Genomic DNA, 18249 nt, shown 5'->3' with positions numbered 1-18249 from the left:
GCAAACAGCCCAGAAAAGAGAAGATGTGGAACTGCACCACCCCAGAGGGCTTGGAGAACAATTCTGTCTGAGGGAGAAGGGAGAGAGAGAGAATTCTCCTGACATGAAGGAGACAGTGTACCCAACTTCTTCAGGAGGTACAGCCTACTTCCTTGCTGCACTGGTCTCACTCTGAGAACTGATGTGAATGGCTGGAGGCCTCACCCTCTCCCCATCCCCTTTGGAGTGGATTTCACCTCTGGGGATGGAGGGAGCGAGCGGGCCAGGCTGTCCTCTAAAGCAAGAGGCTGCAACTGTAGCTGGATCCTACACAGGCTGCACATAAGGGGGACAAGGACACCTCCTTTCCATCCACCAGGACCAGACACAATTTTGCCCTAAATTAAGCAGACACGGTGATTTGCATGCTGCCAATATGAAGAAAAGAATTCTATCATCAGGATTTTATCAGTTACCTAATTCAGTAGCATACCTTTTAAAAAGTAAAACATCCAAATAAAATGCCCTTATTTTCATTGAAACATACAGTACATTAGAGATCTCTTTTTCTCAAAGAATAGGCATTGGAAATGAGTGAGTTTATTGACCCAATTTTTCCAGTTAAACACACGTCACATAGCATATGATACACACCTAATTCATACTCCGCAACAATTCAGTACTACATTAAGTCATGTGAAATAAAATGTTTACTTGCATACAGTAGTAGTTGAGTTGTTAATTTCTCAAATTTAAAACATTCTTAGACTCATTGCAGTTTGTATAAAAAGCCGTACTTAATATGCTAGAAATAACACAGCAACATGTAAGAGCAACTGTACTGAAACTTAACATGCAGAGAAGTTTTTCCCCCATAAAAATAAACCAAAAGAGGAACAGAACCAACCGGCAGATGAACACACATATTATGCACAACTATTTTGAAGTAAATTTTAATAATTAGTCATATTAACAATCAGTCATATTAATAATTAGTCCTATTGAATAATTAAGTGAAACATAATATGCAGAATAAGTGAAAGAATGAGTGCAACGATTTTATTAGTTCATATTATGTAACAAGTTCCATTAAGGAAGTGTTTATAGACAAGATGTTTTCAATTAAACCAGGGACCACAATGACACACTATTTTAGAGGATACCACATTAATCTCTTCAGGGATGGGACAATAGGCAATACGAATTAAGCTTTCCATTTTATTTATATGTAATACTATCCTATTATACTGATACTGTTTATTTTCAAGTACTACACAAAGAATGCTAAAAGAGTATTATTTTTCAAATGCGTCTCAAATAGGCATTACAGTTAGAAGTGTTTTAAATCCAGCTGTTGCATCCTATGAACATTTACAGTAAACTGCTTAACAGAAGCTGAATATAACTAATGCAAGAGATGGACGAGATATGAACTGTTAGATTTCATAATGTAAGTACTCCTAATGATCACTAAACACATTTTTTAGATTTTTTTTAGTTAGTTTGACATAAGATTGAGTGTGTGGGGGTTAAAACCTTGAGTCTGGAGAAGGAAAAAGCTAATTATCAGTTAAGTCAGGTCAGAGTTTGAATGAATCAACAGCACACAAGCAATGAAAAAACCTGTAGGTATCAGTACATTTCAAATTCACTTATTCTGAAAAAACTTTGGAGGCAACTAATATTTGCAGACAAATGTGCAATATGTTTTATCATCAGTTTAAAAGCATTTAGATGAACAATTTTGATTTCTTTATTTTTAAGAAGCATTATAGAAGAATAAGTCTCACTTAATCAAGAAAAGCTGAATTGCAACTACACATTGGTTAAGACCTCTGATCTCAAAACATGAACATTTCTTAGGGTTTACCAGTGTCTAATAATAAAGTGGTAAAACAGTAGCATACATTAATTAAAGCCATATAACTCAAATGCTAACTCTGTTTCCTGTTGCAACTCTTAAATCTTTCATTATTTTTTATTTTTATTTATTTTTTTAAGTAGTTTAGGCTTTGAAATTGAAGAAAATGTCACAGGGTAGGTTTAAAGACAATTATAAAAAGATGGTAATATTAATTTAAGCCCAATTTTTAGAGACGCTCAGCATCCGCCCCAGTGCACTCCACTGCACATTTGTGTGGTCAGCATTTCTGACAAATAAGGCTCTTTAAAAAAAATTAGAATATAAAGATAGCTATACACACATATATAGTGTGTACACACACATACAAGGACAGAGTTGGAATGAGATATATGCAAATATTGAGTACATTATTAGGAATGAGAGCAAAGGCAGAGTCCCTCCCTCTCATTATTACTGACCATCTAATAAAAGTTAGTAGTTTTATAACACAAATTAGTTAAAATAAATGACGCTTAAATTAAAAATAGATGTGCATACTTTGACAATTAAGCTAGTAAATTCTAGTTTCAGTATTCTCCAATTTTGTCCTATTAGTCAAATAAAATGAAGTAAGTCTATTCTTTGGAACCACAGAAGATCTGAAACCTGTAGTAACTTTCACTGAACTGCCTGCTTAAATATGAATTAAGACAACTCAGCTGATTGGTTAAGCTGACTGCCTTTGGAATGTTGGGTGTCTTTTCAGAAATGCATTTATAATAATTTTCCACATTTGTAATATGTTTTAAATTCTTCAAACTGTGGCTTCCACAGTTTTTCTAAAATATTACTATCTTTTTGAGGTACCAATTTAAAAAATTGCATAAATAAATGTTAAAATAGCCACTTTTTGGAAATATCACAAAAAGAACTTAACATTTTTCTCCTAAAAAGATAAAAAATATTTTTACTTCTCTGCATATTTTTCTTACCTGCTGTGCCCAGGCTAACATGAGCCTAATGAGGCGCACACACAGAAATTAGAATTAACAGGCCAACAGACTTGTGTTTTATCATGCTTATTTTGTGAATCAAACAGCTTTTCATTACATTTGTCTACTACTTTTGAAGAACTCCTATCTGAAAAATGAGTTTAAGTCAATTTACCACCTATTTACCACAAAATGTTCCTATTCACCCTTCAATCAATGCACTCTTAGGTCTGAAACTGATTGAGATCATATGTGAAATAAAATATGATAAATCTGAAATATAAATGTATTAATCCACTATATACAACTGGTAGGAATACACCTTTCTTTCCTTATTTTTTTATTTATTTTGTATAGGTTAGGTCAGTACCACATGCTAGCTTTCAATGTATTTCTCCATATATAAAGGGTCTGGGCAATCTTCTTCGTCAAGTGTATTGATCAGTTTTTGTTTCTGTGACAACTGCTTACTAAAAAGACTATTTTACCACTGAGCTTAATTAAATGTACAAGTTTACTAACAAAAGAACTCCTATTTTGAAATTCAAGATGAAAATTGCATATTTGCAAAAGTAGGTTTTTTTAAATTGATTTCAATAAACTGAACAATTCTTATTCAGCACTTCAGGAATACTTCTAATGAAAATGTAATGAAAAGAGGTAAAGCAGATTTATTTGAAGAAGTAATAAAAAAGAAAAACTATTCATTTTATTTTAAAAAGTGTGAACTCAGTAGCATTTAAGCCGAAGAGCTTAAGAATAATATAAATTCAGATAAATTGGAAAAAACATTCACTAATTTTGGAAATTCAATGAAATATACATTACTTTTAATGCGATCAAATCCCCAACTTTTCCCTTCATAAAATGTGTTTTAGAATAACTATTATTACAGTTATTGAGGCTGTAGCATAAGAGTTTGACAGTCTAGGACTGTCTATATATAAACTCTATCACAACCTCCACATAGTCACATGCTATTTTTATTTTCTGTAACAGCAAAAATGTTCTCTCTTTTATTGTGAACTGAAAAAGTATTAAGATTAAACTTTAAGATACCTTTAAAATATTTATATTAAATTAGTTTAAGATCTTTGACTTTCCTATTTAAGTATCTAACAAGTCACATGTGCCAAAGTAGTTCAGAACTGTATGGAATTGATTTTAGCATAAAGCTGTAAATAAAACAGACACTTATTTTTAAGAGAACCTAAAAAAAAAAAAATTTTACTTAGTTTAGATAAATTGCAAACAACATACTATATAATGTATTAACTGTTAAAAGAGGATCTTTGCCACGTTCCATTAAATGTGTAATAAAAAACAAGGCTCCAGGATATCTTGAAGACAACATATGTAGATTTTCAGTTACAAACTGAAGCACAAATATTACTGAAATCAAATTATGTAAGTGCTAGGAGAAGTACCTAGAGATAACATGCACTACACATTTAAATTCTTCTTCGTGGACAGAAATCACCAAAACAAGGCATATTTTAGGCCAAGCAATGCAACTTCAGATTTTTAAGAATTCTAAACTTACCCGTCTCCGGCAGAAGGGGAGGCCCTGGGCAATGATGCTGATGCTAAATATCTTCATCACAGTTTGGTGTGGCAAAGGGTCTTTTGTACTTTTAAGATCAACAGGAACCAAGCCATGGTTTATGGTAGCTTTTCCTGGTTTTGACATTTTACTGTTCTTGCTTGGTCACAAATCTATTAGCAATGTAAGGCCATTGCTAAAAAATTTAAAAGCAAAATTGCATGATTTCTTTTAAAAATAAAGATTACAAACAGATGAGTCAGCTCCCCACAACCTGCTGCCTTTGTCTTTCAACCTTCTCCTGCCAAGTATCTGGACTTCTCTGCTGCTTAGTGAAGTGCAAGCTATCCCAGTATAGACAGGAATTATAAACTACTAATGTGAAGGCAGACTGCTCTTGCCAATCAAACAGCTTGGGGGACTTCTCATGCAATATCAGTAAGACACCATCTTCTGAAAGGGGTGCATAAGAGTAAAAAAAAAGAAAAAAAGAAAAACCACATCGGCTTTTAGTTTTAACAGTCAAACCCACTTACACAAGGACTTTACAGAAAAATTGAAGACTTGTCCTTTGAGAGGAAAATGGCAAATTCAGTTTTGAATCACTTCAGGTGTTACCACAGTATCAAGCTATGATATACTATATTTTGGGGTAGCATCTTGCAGCCCCCATGTTCTTTATCTGTATATAATTGTGATATTGCATATAAAGCATTCTATGTGGGAAAATGTTATAATCAGCTGAAAGTCATTCTTCTATCTAAATATGTATATCTTTAGTGTATATGAAATTATGAGACTGTTGTATGGTTGTCATTAAAACATGCTGTAAATTGGGGAATCAACCAGATGATAGCTCCCCAGAGACAAGAGAAAGGAAAAGTAACCAACACCTGGGCGTGGTGTCAAACAACCATCAACAGCCATTGTCCAACAAGGGAGTTACAATTCACTGACTCACCTGCATGAGGTCATACCAGGGGAATTGCTCAACTATGCCTGGGGACTCAAACAATGCCCACCAGACATGCCTGGACTTGTGTCCTCCAAGCACATGGGACTGAGGATATAAAACAGAACACAAGGGGTCCATGGTTGGCTTTCCTCCTGCCCCCACCTATGCTGCAACAACAAGGTCACTGAGCAGACTTTAGACTCCAACAGAGGAGACTGGCCCAGGTTTCAAGGGTGAAATCTATGTACTATTAACTGTAATATCCAGTGGGGTGAGAAAAACTGCTTAATCTAGAGGTTGTCCAGTCTAATGGGGATGAGACTTTAGACTTCATTCTAATATTTTATTTTATTATGATAACTAACTCACTTTTTGCCTATCATTTATAATCACTTAAAAATCTATCTTTCCTACTCAATAAATTTGTTTAATTATTTATCTTTACCACTGAGTTTGCCTGAAGTGTTTGGTAATCTGCTTGGATTTGCAAAGGCTAGTGTATATCCACGTTCCATTGATAGAGCAGTGAATCAATAAATTTGCACTGCTCATTTTGAGCAGTTCAAGATGGTATATTCCTGAGGTACAGCACTGGGAGGGACTTGGCTCTGGTGCCTTTCTCTGAGTGATTCAATGAGTGGCTCTGGGTGAAATCTAGCTGGGTGTGGGAACTGCCAATATAATTTTAAAAAGCCATTGGACTGTGCCACCTCAAGAATGGATGGAATGCAGCTCCTTAGCATGTGCCACCCCAGGCACATGCTTCCTCTGCTGGTGCCTGGAGCCAGCCCTGGTGCTGAGTGATAACAGCACACGGAGGGGTCTGCTGCTGATCACTAGCAAGGTATTGTGAGAGACAGCCCAGGCTGCAGAGAGTTCAGGGGGCACAGCGTTCCCACAGACCCAGGCTGCACCCCAGGGATCCCATCACAAAAGCCTTCAGGTCTTTAAGAAAACAATTATTCTTATAGACTTTCAATGTTTAAATGAAGATTGTTGACCAAATAAAGAAAAAGCTTATCTCACAACGTTGCTATTTCTAATCTATAATCTACACGGAAACCCTGTATTACCAACCCTAAAAGTTTAAAAAAAAAAATCACAAATCAAACTCAAAAAATATATTAGCCCAAAAGTGAGCAGAGGGAGTTTGTGTATGAGCAAGAGACAATTTGTGTTGCCAGTTTATTAAGATGATTTTGGCCACCACAGCTGAAGCTCTTGCTGGCTGCCTGAAGGTGTGGCATTTTCCAGCCTCTTCCTAGCCCCCAAATTTCTAATAATTCTGTGTCCCCCTTCCCTTCACATCTGTCACAGCCCAGCAATTCATTCTGTCTCATAGTCCCCATATCAATTCTGCCACATCAGACCGTCCTTTAGCTCCGTCAGTTCTGCTCACCTTAACGTCATCCACCCCTCCTCAGTGCCCACATCACTTCTGCCCCCTCAACCTCACCTCTTCTCCTCCCCAACCAAGCCAGATGCAGTGGAGTCCTCTTTTCTCCTTTCCCAGGTGTGCTTTTGGAGAGAGAGAAAAGGCAGGAGCAGATTCATTTTTCATGGATGGAGGGAGACCCAGAGCCACCCTGAGCTGCTGGTCTCTTTCTGCTCTCTCTTCTCATCCTGTCAAAATAATGCCAGCTCATGAGCAGAGAGGGGGAAGAGTTCTGCCTGCTTCCTGCAGCAGCCCTGAATGGCTGCTCTTCCCCAGGAGACTGGCAAGCAGGGAAGCCAACCTATCAGAGGGGGTTTCCCCTCAGAAAGGGCTGAAACTTGCAGGAAGGCTGCAGCTTTTCATGCTATTGAAAGACTGACTGTAGCCTCAGCCAAAATCACCTGGTTCTTCACGAGAACTGGCAATGCAGACCATTATGTTCCAGATTTTTGTAATCAGTTTACTCAAATTATAAAAACATTCAATAGTGAAAGATAAATTTAGTCAAAAAAGCTTTTGCTATGATTTACCATGTTTACTTGGAAATTTCTACTCTGTGACAATCTGTTGTACTAAAACTTTTTTTTAATTTTACTTGAATTTAAAAAACGTTTCTGAGCAAAATTGCGACCGTTATCTTAATTCTGTGAACCTGTCATAGGACACTGTTGATAAAAACCAATCACAATACAGTCAAACCTAGTATTGTGTGAAATGCAGTGCCTGGTGCAATGATCCTTAAGAAATCTTACATGTCCCTTCATGCACTCATTTATATACACAACCCTCCAATGTTTAACAACGTAAAAATGAAAGAAGAGCTCTGGTAATACTTTAACCCTTCACGCCTGATACTCTTCCAGCTCAATCTTTAAAAAAAAAAACTGCATAAATATAAAAGCAATACATGTTTTACCTGCACATGACATTTTCAGAAGACCTTAGTTATATTAGTAGTATTTTACCATAGCCCATAGAGGAGTCCTAGTCATAGACCAAGACCCTATTGTTCTATGTGCTGTACTACACAGCCCCAATGAGCCTACAATTTCAGTATAAGGCCTTGTCTACACTACAGTTTTGCCAAAAAAAGTTATGCCGCTTTAATTAAAGCACTGTAATTAAATCGCTGCTGCATGTCCACGCTATGCTCCTTGTCAGCAGAGGACATCCACAGTTGCAACAAGTGCATCAACACAGAGAGCAGCTACCCACAGTGCACTATCTCACTGCAACTGGCTACAGGGTGCTTTGGGAAGGGTTTGCAATGCATCATGGGGCAGTGTCACATGATGCAGGTTTCTCAATCCCTCCTTCCATGGTCTTCCCTGTGGGGTGCATGCCTGCAGGGCAGCCGAGTTCAAAGCAGTGAGCAGAGCGGTCACAGCGGGCATTGTGGGATACTGGGGGAGGCCAGTTATGTCAGTATAACAAACAGCAGCATCTACACTGACACACTGTCGTTTTAACTTTGCCGCAAAAAGCTTTATGTCTCTTGTTGAGGTGGTTTTATTTTGTCGGCAAAACAGCAGAGTTTTGCTGCCAAAAGTAGCTTTGTAAAAGCTGCCTTTTGCTGACAAAACTGTGTAGAGTTGACAAGGCTGAGACAAGAGAAAACAAATGGATACAAACAGACAGGAGTACAAGGAAACAATGAGATAATACTGGTCAGCATGATAGGCTGTGGTCTCTGAACACCAGCAGCCTTATCAATTTCTTTGTAGGTCTCAAGGCAAAAGAGTTTTGAGGAGGCATAATACAGTAGCTTTGCTGATGTTCATAGGGAGTCCCACCCAAGACTGTGGGGCAACATGGGAAAAAGCAAAAAGGCACTTGTTAAGTTTTCAAACAAGTGCGCAATCGAGGCTGGTATCATCACTTTCAGAGTGGATTAAGATAAATAACTTGTTCCAGAAAAAAAAAAAAGTGTCCACATATAGAATTATTCGGAATAGCTACTGCACTTTAAGTTCAGACCTTACCTTAATTAATTTTCAAGTTTAGACAAGACCTGAGCTCTGTGTGTGTGTGTGTGTGTGTGTGTGTGTGTATTGGTTTTGTTGTGTTTTTGAATATGTTATTTCTCTCTCGAATATTACTGACTAGCTGAACTGATACAAGTTGTCCCAATTTCATTTCTACATATCCACTTCTCTTCCACTCTCACAGGCTTATTACATACTATTGGACTGCAGACAATGTTATTTATTTCTCATATTACAGACACTAATCTCGAGGACCCAATCAGTATATGGGCCCCACGGTGCTACACAAACACAAAAGAAGAGAATGTCGTTGGCCTGAAAATCTTACAATCTAATTTAAGCAATAACTGGGTGAAAGAAGCAGAGGAAAATGGAAAGGGGAGGCTCTCCTAACATTGATAGGAATGTGTTATTTATACCAGCCACTAGATATGTGCATATGTGGGATAAGTTGAAAATTTGAGTTATAGTGCTATAAAATGCTGGCAAATAAATGAAAGAAGCTTCATCTTCAAAAGCTGCTCCCATTGACTTTCATTAAAATAAAAAAGGAACTTCTTTGAAATTCAGGTGACTTCTATTTATGTACATAAACATTGATTCTGGTGCCTAACTTCACGCACTTGTGTTTGAAAGTTTTGGTCTCAGTTTGTCATCAAATGCTATCCTGTTTTGGTTAGACCCTGTAAAACCACAAAGTTCCTGGACACAGCACTGAAGAGAATCTACTTTGAAATACAGATACATAATAAGTGATAGAACTTTGAACTACCTTTGGATTGAAGAAATAGAAAGTGGATCACTAATAAGGCTCTATAGAAAATAATGTATTTCCTTTGACTGAGTAAGTATTATTAAATGGGCTTACTCTTTCATCCTAACTGACCAAGAAGAATCTATTAAAAACAGGACAGTGAGTATTTCTGAGAATAATGGATTTTGGCTTACCTGTATTAACAAGCAGCTTGAAATTTTACAGAATCCTCTGCTAGAGGTAAGTAACTTTAGCTACCCGGTTCTGAAACGTTAACTTTAATAATTACTGAGAAAATAAAGAAAAACAAAAAAAAGTGAAGTATGTACTGATGTAGTGATTTTTCCCTCATAAAGAGCTAAATTAATCATTTACAGATACAGGAAAGTTGAAAAACAAAACAAAACAAAACCATGCTTTTCCCAGAGTTCTTATCATTGGTGAACAGTTGCCCTCAAATGGATAAAATAGATCATTGCAACATTGTAAAATACAACCTCACCAATTTCTTTGTTTTTAAACACACACATACACCACCTCCCCTTTCCCCCCTTCCCATTTGCAATTTGGAGCTATTTTGTTGTATACTTAGTGAGCTATAAGAGAATTCTGGAAAGCCTTAGATTTGTCTGACTGGACATTATACAGAAGTCTTATTCCTTGTCCATCACTCATTCATCTCCCTACAGATGTGCAAGAACCAGTCTTTTGACTTTGCTGAGAACAATTCCTGAGTGGAAACCAGCTTTTCATCAGCCAAGCTACCAGTAAGGCTTCCGTACACTAGAAAGCTGTAATGTTTTTAATTGATATAGCTAATGTGGTACCACTCCCACAGTTACGTTGGCATGAAGGTGCTTTATACCAGTATAGCTTGTTTCCGTAGAGGCAGGGAAATAGGTAAACTGCTTCCAGACTAGAGGAATGGTTAACACCTACCCACAACTGGCATAGTTATACTGTACAAAACCTGTATGTAGGCCAAGGATAAGTAATGGAATGATCATATCAGCAGTCAAAAGAAAGTAAGACTCTCTCCCAACACTTAAGGAAAACTATAAGAAAACAGAATAATGACCAGATAGATACTGAAAACCCTGAATTTTTAGATTTAAATTCTGCACATTTCACCTTTAATCATTATTATGAGACCACTACTGTTAAATATTTGATGGGAAGCAATGAGATCTTTTATGTATGCTACTATGTTCTACACACACACACACACACACACACACACACACACACAAAGCTGGAGGGAAGGAAAACTGAGCATATGTTCAAACAAAAATAAACGTTTCCATTTCCTAGTAACCAATACTCAGTTTGCCAAAAGTAAATGAATGAATGTTCGATAATGTTCATTTTTTCCTTATTACGTCAAGGAAAATACAAATTATGGTAGTTATTCTTTCCATTCTATTTTATTCTTACATTCTTCTTGAATTTTGCCATCACTAGATGAATATACTATATCATTTGTAATTGGGAAAGGACTATGAAAGAATTTAATTATTTTAAATCCACAGATCTTCTAGCTTTACTTTATTTCCCTTTCTTGTTTTTATAAACTATTTTAAAGCACTTGCCTTCATTCCTTCATTAAATATTTGATGAAGTATTTCAGATATGTAACATAAACCCAACTGCATCATCATACATTTTACAAATATTCTAGAAATGTCTGGCCAATCTTTATTGGCTATAACATGATTTGTCTGATGATTAAGTTTAACTCTCTGGTCTGTTCAGGGTTCCACCAGCTGTTAAAAAGAACTCCTACAGTTGTTATCCAAGAATTCAGTTGCTGATTACTTATTTATGCTGTGGTTGCACCGTAAAAGAAAACTAAAACAAGCTAGAACAGGTAGACAGGTCATTCAAAACATTATAACAATGGGTTAAAAGCTCAAATCCCTAATATTTGGGGGAGGGAAATGTGAACTTAACAGGAAAAGAAGAATTAATATCCTGTAATATTAACTTTACACATCAAAAATTAAACATTATGATCATTATGCTACTTTAACATTTAAACAATTTATATGATTTTCAATGAGAAACTACCTATGTATGCATTAAAGAGTCCCAAGACAATACTGAAAATCTTTAATAGGGCATATCAGTGTTCATTAGGAAGGGCTACTAAAAAGTAGGGCTGTCAAGTGATTAAAAAAATTAATCGTGATTAATCACGCTGTTAAACAATAATAGAATACCATTAATGTAAATATTTGTGGATGTTTTCTACATTATCAAATATATTGGTTTCAATTACAACACAGAATACAAAGTGTACAGTGCTCACTTTATATTTATTTTTATTACAAGTATTTGCACTGTAAAAAACAAAATAAATAGTATTTTTCAATTCACTTAATACAAGTACCCTAATGCAATCTCTTCATCATGAAAGTTGAACTTACAAATGTAGAATTAGGTACAAAAAAACAGCATTCAAAATAAAACTACGATTTCCCCCACTCTTCTCACTATAAAATGCAACCCTAAAAAGGCCTTAAAAGGATGAAAATAACTAGTTAATGTCAGTCTCAATATGTACTGTTCAGTAACTCTTTGGTGGTATAACTTTCTATCCCACCACCTTTCATTCAGACTAAAGAAATATTTCTTATATAAAATAAGACAATACAGGAAGGCCCTCACTTGCACAATTCCATCCATTTCTGGAGTTTAACCAATGCCAAAATGGAAGGCTGAACACGTAACTAGCATTAAATTTCCAGTTTATTAACATGTATAAAGAAAATAATTCATTTTGTTGCTAGAGACCTTAAATACAAGACCACTACATTTTTCTTACTACAACTATAAAATACATATAAAACCTAACAAATGTAATATAACCAATTGTTACACTGGCATTCACATGAGAGTGACAAATTAAGCTATATAATCCTTCTCAGCTGGTTAATAGCATACTGCAAAGGGGTGTGAGGCTATTAATAATAGCTCAAAATATGCAAAGTAAAGAATGTCTGGGTTACAGAAAAAAGCAGGTAGCCCAAGAAAGGGCTGACATTCTCGGCTGTCCCAGGCTTTTACTACCTCCCCCTTGTTTATATTTTGATATAAACTCTTGCTTTCTTTCATTTGTTCAAGCGTCATTCATTCCTATGAAGTACAACAATGGTTACCTCTTAAGACTAAAATCTACTTTTGAGTTAATTGGTAACACTTCAAGGAATCAAACGAGACGTGTTACTAGGAGTTGCTTCTACGTTTCTCCTCCTTACGCCTTATAAACTTTGACAGATTATGGATGATAGCTCAGAGCACAAGAGTCCTGAGTGTACTTGATGGCTGATCTGTGTAATAGTAACAGCAGCTCTTTAAAAAGAAGTTTGGCCTCCATACTTTTGGGCAAGTACTGCTGCCTGTGGTCAAAAATGATGTAGCAGGGTGAAAGCCCCAGACCAGTCTTTCAGAACAGCCTAATTTCTGATGAAGTCCAGACTTGAACAGAAGAAGAATCACTCTCGACTGGAACAATGAGTTTCAGACCCAAAAATCGAACACCTGAGACAGCTACCATTAAATTAATTAGCTGTATCACTTTATAGTTATTCCTTTCATCTTCAGGGTTACACTTTACTCAGACTTTTTAATGAAGGTAAAGTACTATATATTTTTTTAAATTATATTTGACTGAGGGACAATTGGATAGCTCATGAAATTAGTAAGAGGGTTTGCAGCATATGTCGCCTCTGAGTAAATAGTTAACCATATTCAGGTCAGTCTAAGTGAAGTGAACTGGTCGTCTCAGTCCAGTTCAAAATGTTAGTGTGATTAAGTCTCCTTCCAAAGGCTGGACTATATAGAAAAAAAAATAAGACACTGTTACTTTCTCACAGCTAACAGTATTACTACTTTACTTCAAGTGGCAGTGGCTGTGTGTTGAAAATTATGGGTTTCAGTACTGCTGATAATCTATGGTGCGTCTATATCTATATCATCAAGTATTTGTAGCACTGTCCATTTTGGCAGAAAGAGACCATGGACTGAGACGGTATGATAAAATTTAGTAAGTGTTAACAAAATGATATTTCCATGTCACAGATGAGAATAGCAGACACTGATTCCAAAAACTGAACAACCCTATAATTCAGAACTTGCTTGTTTAGTTTTATGTAAGACATGGCCAGGTAATGAAGTTTGGCTGAGAAAGTCACAGCTTTTGATAAGCCAAGGCCAAATATACGAGGTAAGTAAAGACAAGTGACATCTTACACAGAGAAAAGGAACTGCTATACAGTCAGGTTTGGAAGTATTCAACATGGGTGGCAGATCTCTGAATTCCATCAGTAATCATATCACTGTATCTTCATGCTGTCACAAGCTCTTCCAGTAACCAACTGAAGAAACTTAAAGAAGAAGATGGGGGAGCAGAGAAGTAAGAAAGTGGAGACAAGGAAGGGTAGGTTTAATTACAACCATTTCCATCTAATCATGAGAACTGGGAGTAAGAACAGCATCAATGCCTGATAGAAGTATGTTCTGTGCTTTCCACCAGCAGATTCATGGAATGTATAGCTATTGCCCTTCCTGGGCTGGAAAACTAGTGGGAGTCATGTGTGAGCTAGCCAATTTAAAAAGAACTAACAGCGTATTTAAAAAATATACTCACACACACACACACACACACACACACACACACACACACAGAGGTTTTCATATAAAGTCATATATAAACCAAATGTTACTATTTAGTAATCCATATACTAAATAATTTACATTACCAGGTTAGGATGAAGTACAAAAATGTTACAATGCTAAAATTAAAATTTTCACAAGTGATCAGGAAAACTGCAATTTGTCAATTGTTTAAATTATCCACACAATTCGAGAAAAGATATAAACAACTGTATTAAGCGTATATTTATCCAACAAACAAGAGGCTTTAATTCACACAGAGTAGTTACAGGATTTGTGAGGGGTAAAGTTTAATATTTCCCACACTCTCTGTATTTTGATGTACGGGTGGAGGTGGAGGTGAGGGGGGAAGGAAGCTAAACTTGCCCAATTGACTCAGTGGTTAAATGTTCACATGGGTTTTTGGTAGAAAACAAAAAAATTCACAGCAACAGAATAAATCTATACAGAATGTAAGTGACATCACAAACTATTCTGGCTTTATTGATCATTAATAGCCGCTGATATAAGTAACTTCAGGTACACCTAGGGTGACCAGACATCCCAATAAAATCGGGACTGTCCCGATTTTGAGGAGTTTGTCCTGCGTCCCGACCAGAGTACCATCGTGATGCAATTTGTCCCGATATTTTGTTTCCTGGTCTTCAGCGGCAATTTGGCAGAGAGTCCTTCAGTCGCGGAAGGTCTTTGGTGGTATTTTGGCGGCAGGTGCTTCTGTCTTTGGCAGCAAGGTTTATTACCAGCCGCCAAAATACTGCTGAAGACCGTCCACGACTGAAGGGCTCTCTGCCAAATTGCCACCGAACTCCCGGATGGGTGAGTGTAAAACACCCACCCTACTCCACCCCCTGGCGGTCCTAATATTTTCCCCTTAACATCTGGTCACCCTAGGTACAGCTCAGATACCATATATCACCAAAGAGAAATAACTATGATATTAAATAAAGAGTCAAAATGTTTCTTTCCTCTGTGATACACATTAGCTACTTGTTATCCAAGTATTCCTCTGATTTACCTGGAATAGTTTTGCTTCCAAATATGAAGATTGCATGGCACAGAACTGAAAACTGATAGAAAATATATACCAAAAGGAAAGTTGTACTATGCATAGTCAGGTTTAAAGAAATATGAATATTACTACTTACTTACCATTTGTCACATGACAACATATATTCATATAAACTGGAAAATAAATGTTGACAAAGAGATAGATTTTTTTACTATTACTTTACTGAAACTGACAACAGTAACAAATATGCCACCGGATAAAATATAGTCCTGATGTACCCATTCAACATAGCTTTGGCCTTCAGGAACCACCAACCCCCCTGCAAGACAATTCCAAATGCAACAGTTTTGCAAGTATATGTTACCACTTCCATATAAGAAGCAAAGAGTTAACTTAATCACATTGATTATTGGTTTCATTCAATATAAGGATCTGTAAAACAATTACAACTACTAAAAACATAAAGCTAACACTGAATGAATTGTTAGTGATTGTTGTTTTTTCATATAATGCAAACTCACCAGCAAAAGTTTTACTTTCTTCACACTTCGACTGACCATTTGTATTGAGTTTCATAACAAGTAATGTCAATTTAAGCCAAGTCAGAAAAAGCAAAGCAGTTTTAAATCCACACTCTGAGAGCAACATTCACTGATAAATACAGCTGTATCACTCCAGTCGAGAGATATTTGGGCTAATGATCACATCAGCCAACAGCACCTGCCACATAGCCAAGAACAACATAAGGAACAAATGGCATTTTTAAGTGGGGCAGAGCTCCCAAATGTATTTGTTAGATAAGCCATGTATCAATGTGTACTTCTTAAGCATACTGAAAATCTCCTCAGACTCATTTTCATGATTTACATTTATGAATGTTATTACCATATATCTGTATAATTGATAGGTTTAAATAATCTCACTTGAAATGCTTTAAAAAAAGTACAATTGACACACACAATACTGTTTGTATTCATTACAAGACACTGTTTCAGGTAATTAAATTAAGATAAATTAGTAATTTAAGACTACTTTTATATCAGACTACTCTGCCATAGCAACCTAGGTGGTGGGGATACCTCTATTTTTAGGTTTCAATAGGGCTTCACATAGGCTCAGGGAATCAATGTAATGGAAGATTCTAATTATTGCCACCTTTTCAATAATATTCCCTTAAAAACTGGAGATTAGAGACAGTGATGATCTGTGAGATTCTGATTCAAGAGATGATTTATTAACAAAAGTTTAAGAGATGTTAGCATTTTGCCTTCTGGAGGAGGTGTTGGCAGTCTCCCCACAAACAGATTAACAGATAAGCTAGAGGAAGAACCACACATGCCTGTCTTGAGTGAATCAATTTTCACAAGAAACCATTGAGTGAGTCTTGGCAGTGACGATCAGAGAAAAACAGAATACATGCATTTGAGATTCAGGCTTTGTCATCACAGCAAAAAAAAGGTGTGGTTTTACAATACGTTAGCTATCTTGATGTAAACGGGTGCAGACGAGGCACTGTAGCTTTTATCTTGATGTAGCTAGTCAAAGTAAACCCCAGGAGGGGGATATAAAGTTAACCTCAACTAACTGCATGGAAGTAAAAACTGCAATATCTTGTCTAGTTCAGTGGTTTTCAAAGTTCAGGTCGCGACCTAGTACTGGGTCGCCAAACGCAAGGCATTGAGTTGCCTTACTCAGCACCGAGGGGCCTTGGTGGCTGGCCAATAAAAACTAGTAGTCCCTACCTGTTCTGACACTGCACTGCGCCCCAGAAACAGTCAGCAGCAGGTCTGGCTTTTATAAGGCTTATCAGTTAACCTAGAGGTTCTCAAACTGGGGGTCAGAACCCCTCAGGGGGTCATGAGGTTATTACGTGAGTGTCATCCTCCACCCCAAACTCCACTTTGCCTCCAGTATTTATAATGATGTTAAATATATAAATATATTAAAAAGTGTTTTTAATTTATAAGGGGGGGGGCTCTCACTCAGATGCTTGCTATGTGAAAGGGGTCATCAGTACAAAAGTTTGAGAACCACTGGGTTAACTGATCTTAACCCATTAACCCCCGGCTGCTGGACGGCCCTGCCAGATCTGGCTCCAAGCCCCCGCCATATGCCAGCCCCTGGAACCCCAGCCCTTCTCCCCTTAATCAGTTAACCGTTTAAACAATATAATTTTAATCATTTAAACAGTTAACTTTTAAAACAACATTTACATCCCTGGGACTTATATCGGCATAACTGGGGTGACATATCATCTGTGTAGACACTCCCTTACTTACATCGGCTGTTAGCTGTCTTGTTAGGCAGGAGCCGTGAAACTGACAAGAAAGTTATGCAGCTAGAGCCCTGTTGCCGCCCCCACCCCACTCCCCTAGAGAACTGGGCAGCTGGACCCTGCTCCTGGACCCCCAGCACCTTCCTCCCCGCTCTGCTCTCTGCCCCCGGCCAGGAACATTGGCTATCTTGTCAATTACATGGCTGGAGAGGGGAGGAGCAAGTCCCCCAGGAGCCTGTGGAGGAGCAGGGAGCTGGCAGTGGAGCTGAGAGACCAGGCTCTCAACTTCCTACTCAGCCCCTCATAGGTCGGTGGAAGCATTCCTGGTGAGGAAGACCACCACCAACTAAAGGAGGGTAGCGTCGACACACAGCTTCACAGTAATTACTGCAGGAGCTGTAAGTCTACCTAATATTGGTTGATTTAAGTTTCTAGTGTAGACACATCCTCAGTCACTTGTCATTCAACTTTCAAGCACTATCTCTGGAAACCATAGAGAAAAGCAGTATGGGGACCACAAAAAGATTAACAGAAAATAGCAGAGATTATAGAACAAATGACAATATTTCTTGTAACTGCACGTGACATTTTAATGTAACAGATATAATTAACAGCTAGAGATTTCAAACTTTTTCCTTGCAAGAGCTACTCAGTAGCTAAGTTCTTATGAATTACAGACTATTTCAGGAGGGATCACCGTAACAGTTACCTGTCATTGCAAAAATCAGAATCCATGGCCCATGAGTCAATTAGCACTCTTCCTGCTCCATTTATAGACTTGACAAGACTAGTAGAGCAACGAATA

At 37.2% G+C, this 18249-nt stretch overlaps 1 protein-coding gene across 8 annotated transcripts in view; it reads right to left on the bottom strand.

Annotated features, from left to right (window-relative positions):
* FBXW7 (F-box and WD repeat domain containing 7) overlaps nt 1-18249 on the bottom strand; it is a 274003-nt gene that overhangs the window by 122133 nt on the left and 133621 nt on the right. The window contains exon 1 of one of the 8 annotated variants that reach the window (XM_030563531.1): nt 4358-4723. The exons of the other annotated variants lie outside the window; for them this stretch is intronic. Coding sequence (XP_030419391.1) covers nt 4358-4504 — 147 coding nt within the window. The 5' untranslated portion in view covers nt 4505-4723. Of the gene's footprint in view, nt 1-4357; nt 4724-18249 lie in introns of those variants that run through there. 8 annotated transcript variants of the gene reach the window in all.

This window comes from Gopherus evgoodei, chromosome 5, assembly GCF_007399415.2.
Source record: "Gopherus evgoodei ecotype Sinaloan lineage chromosome 5, rGopEvg1_v1.p, whole genome shotgun sequence".
Lineage (NCBI taxonomy): Eukaryota > Metazoa > Chordata > Testudines > Testudinidae > Gopherus > Gopherus evgoodei.
This window is presented reverse-complemented; position numbering and strand designations above follow the sequence as displayed.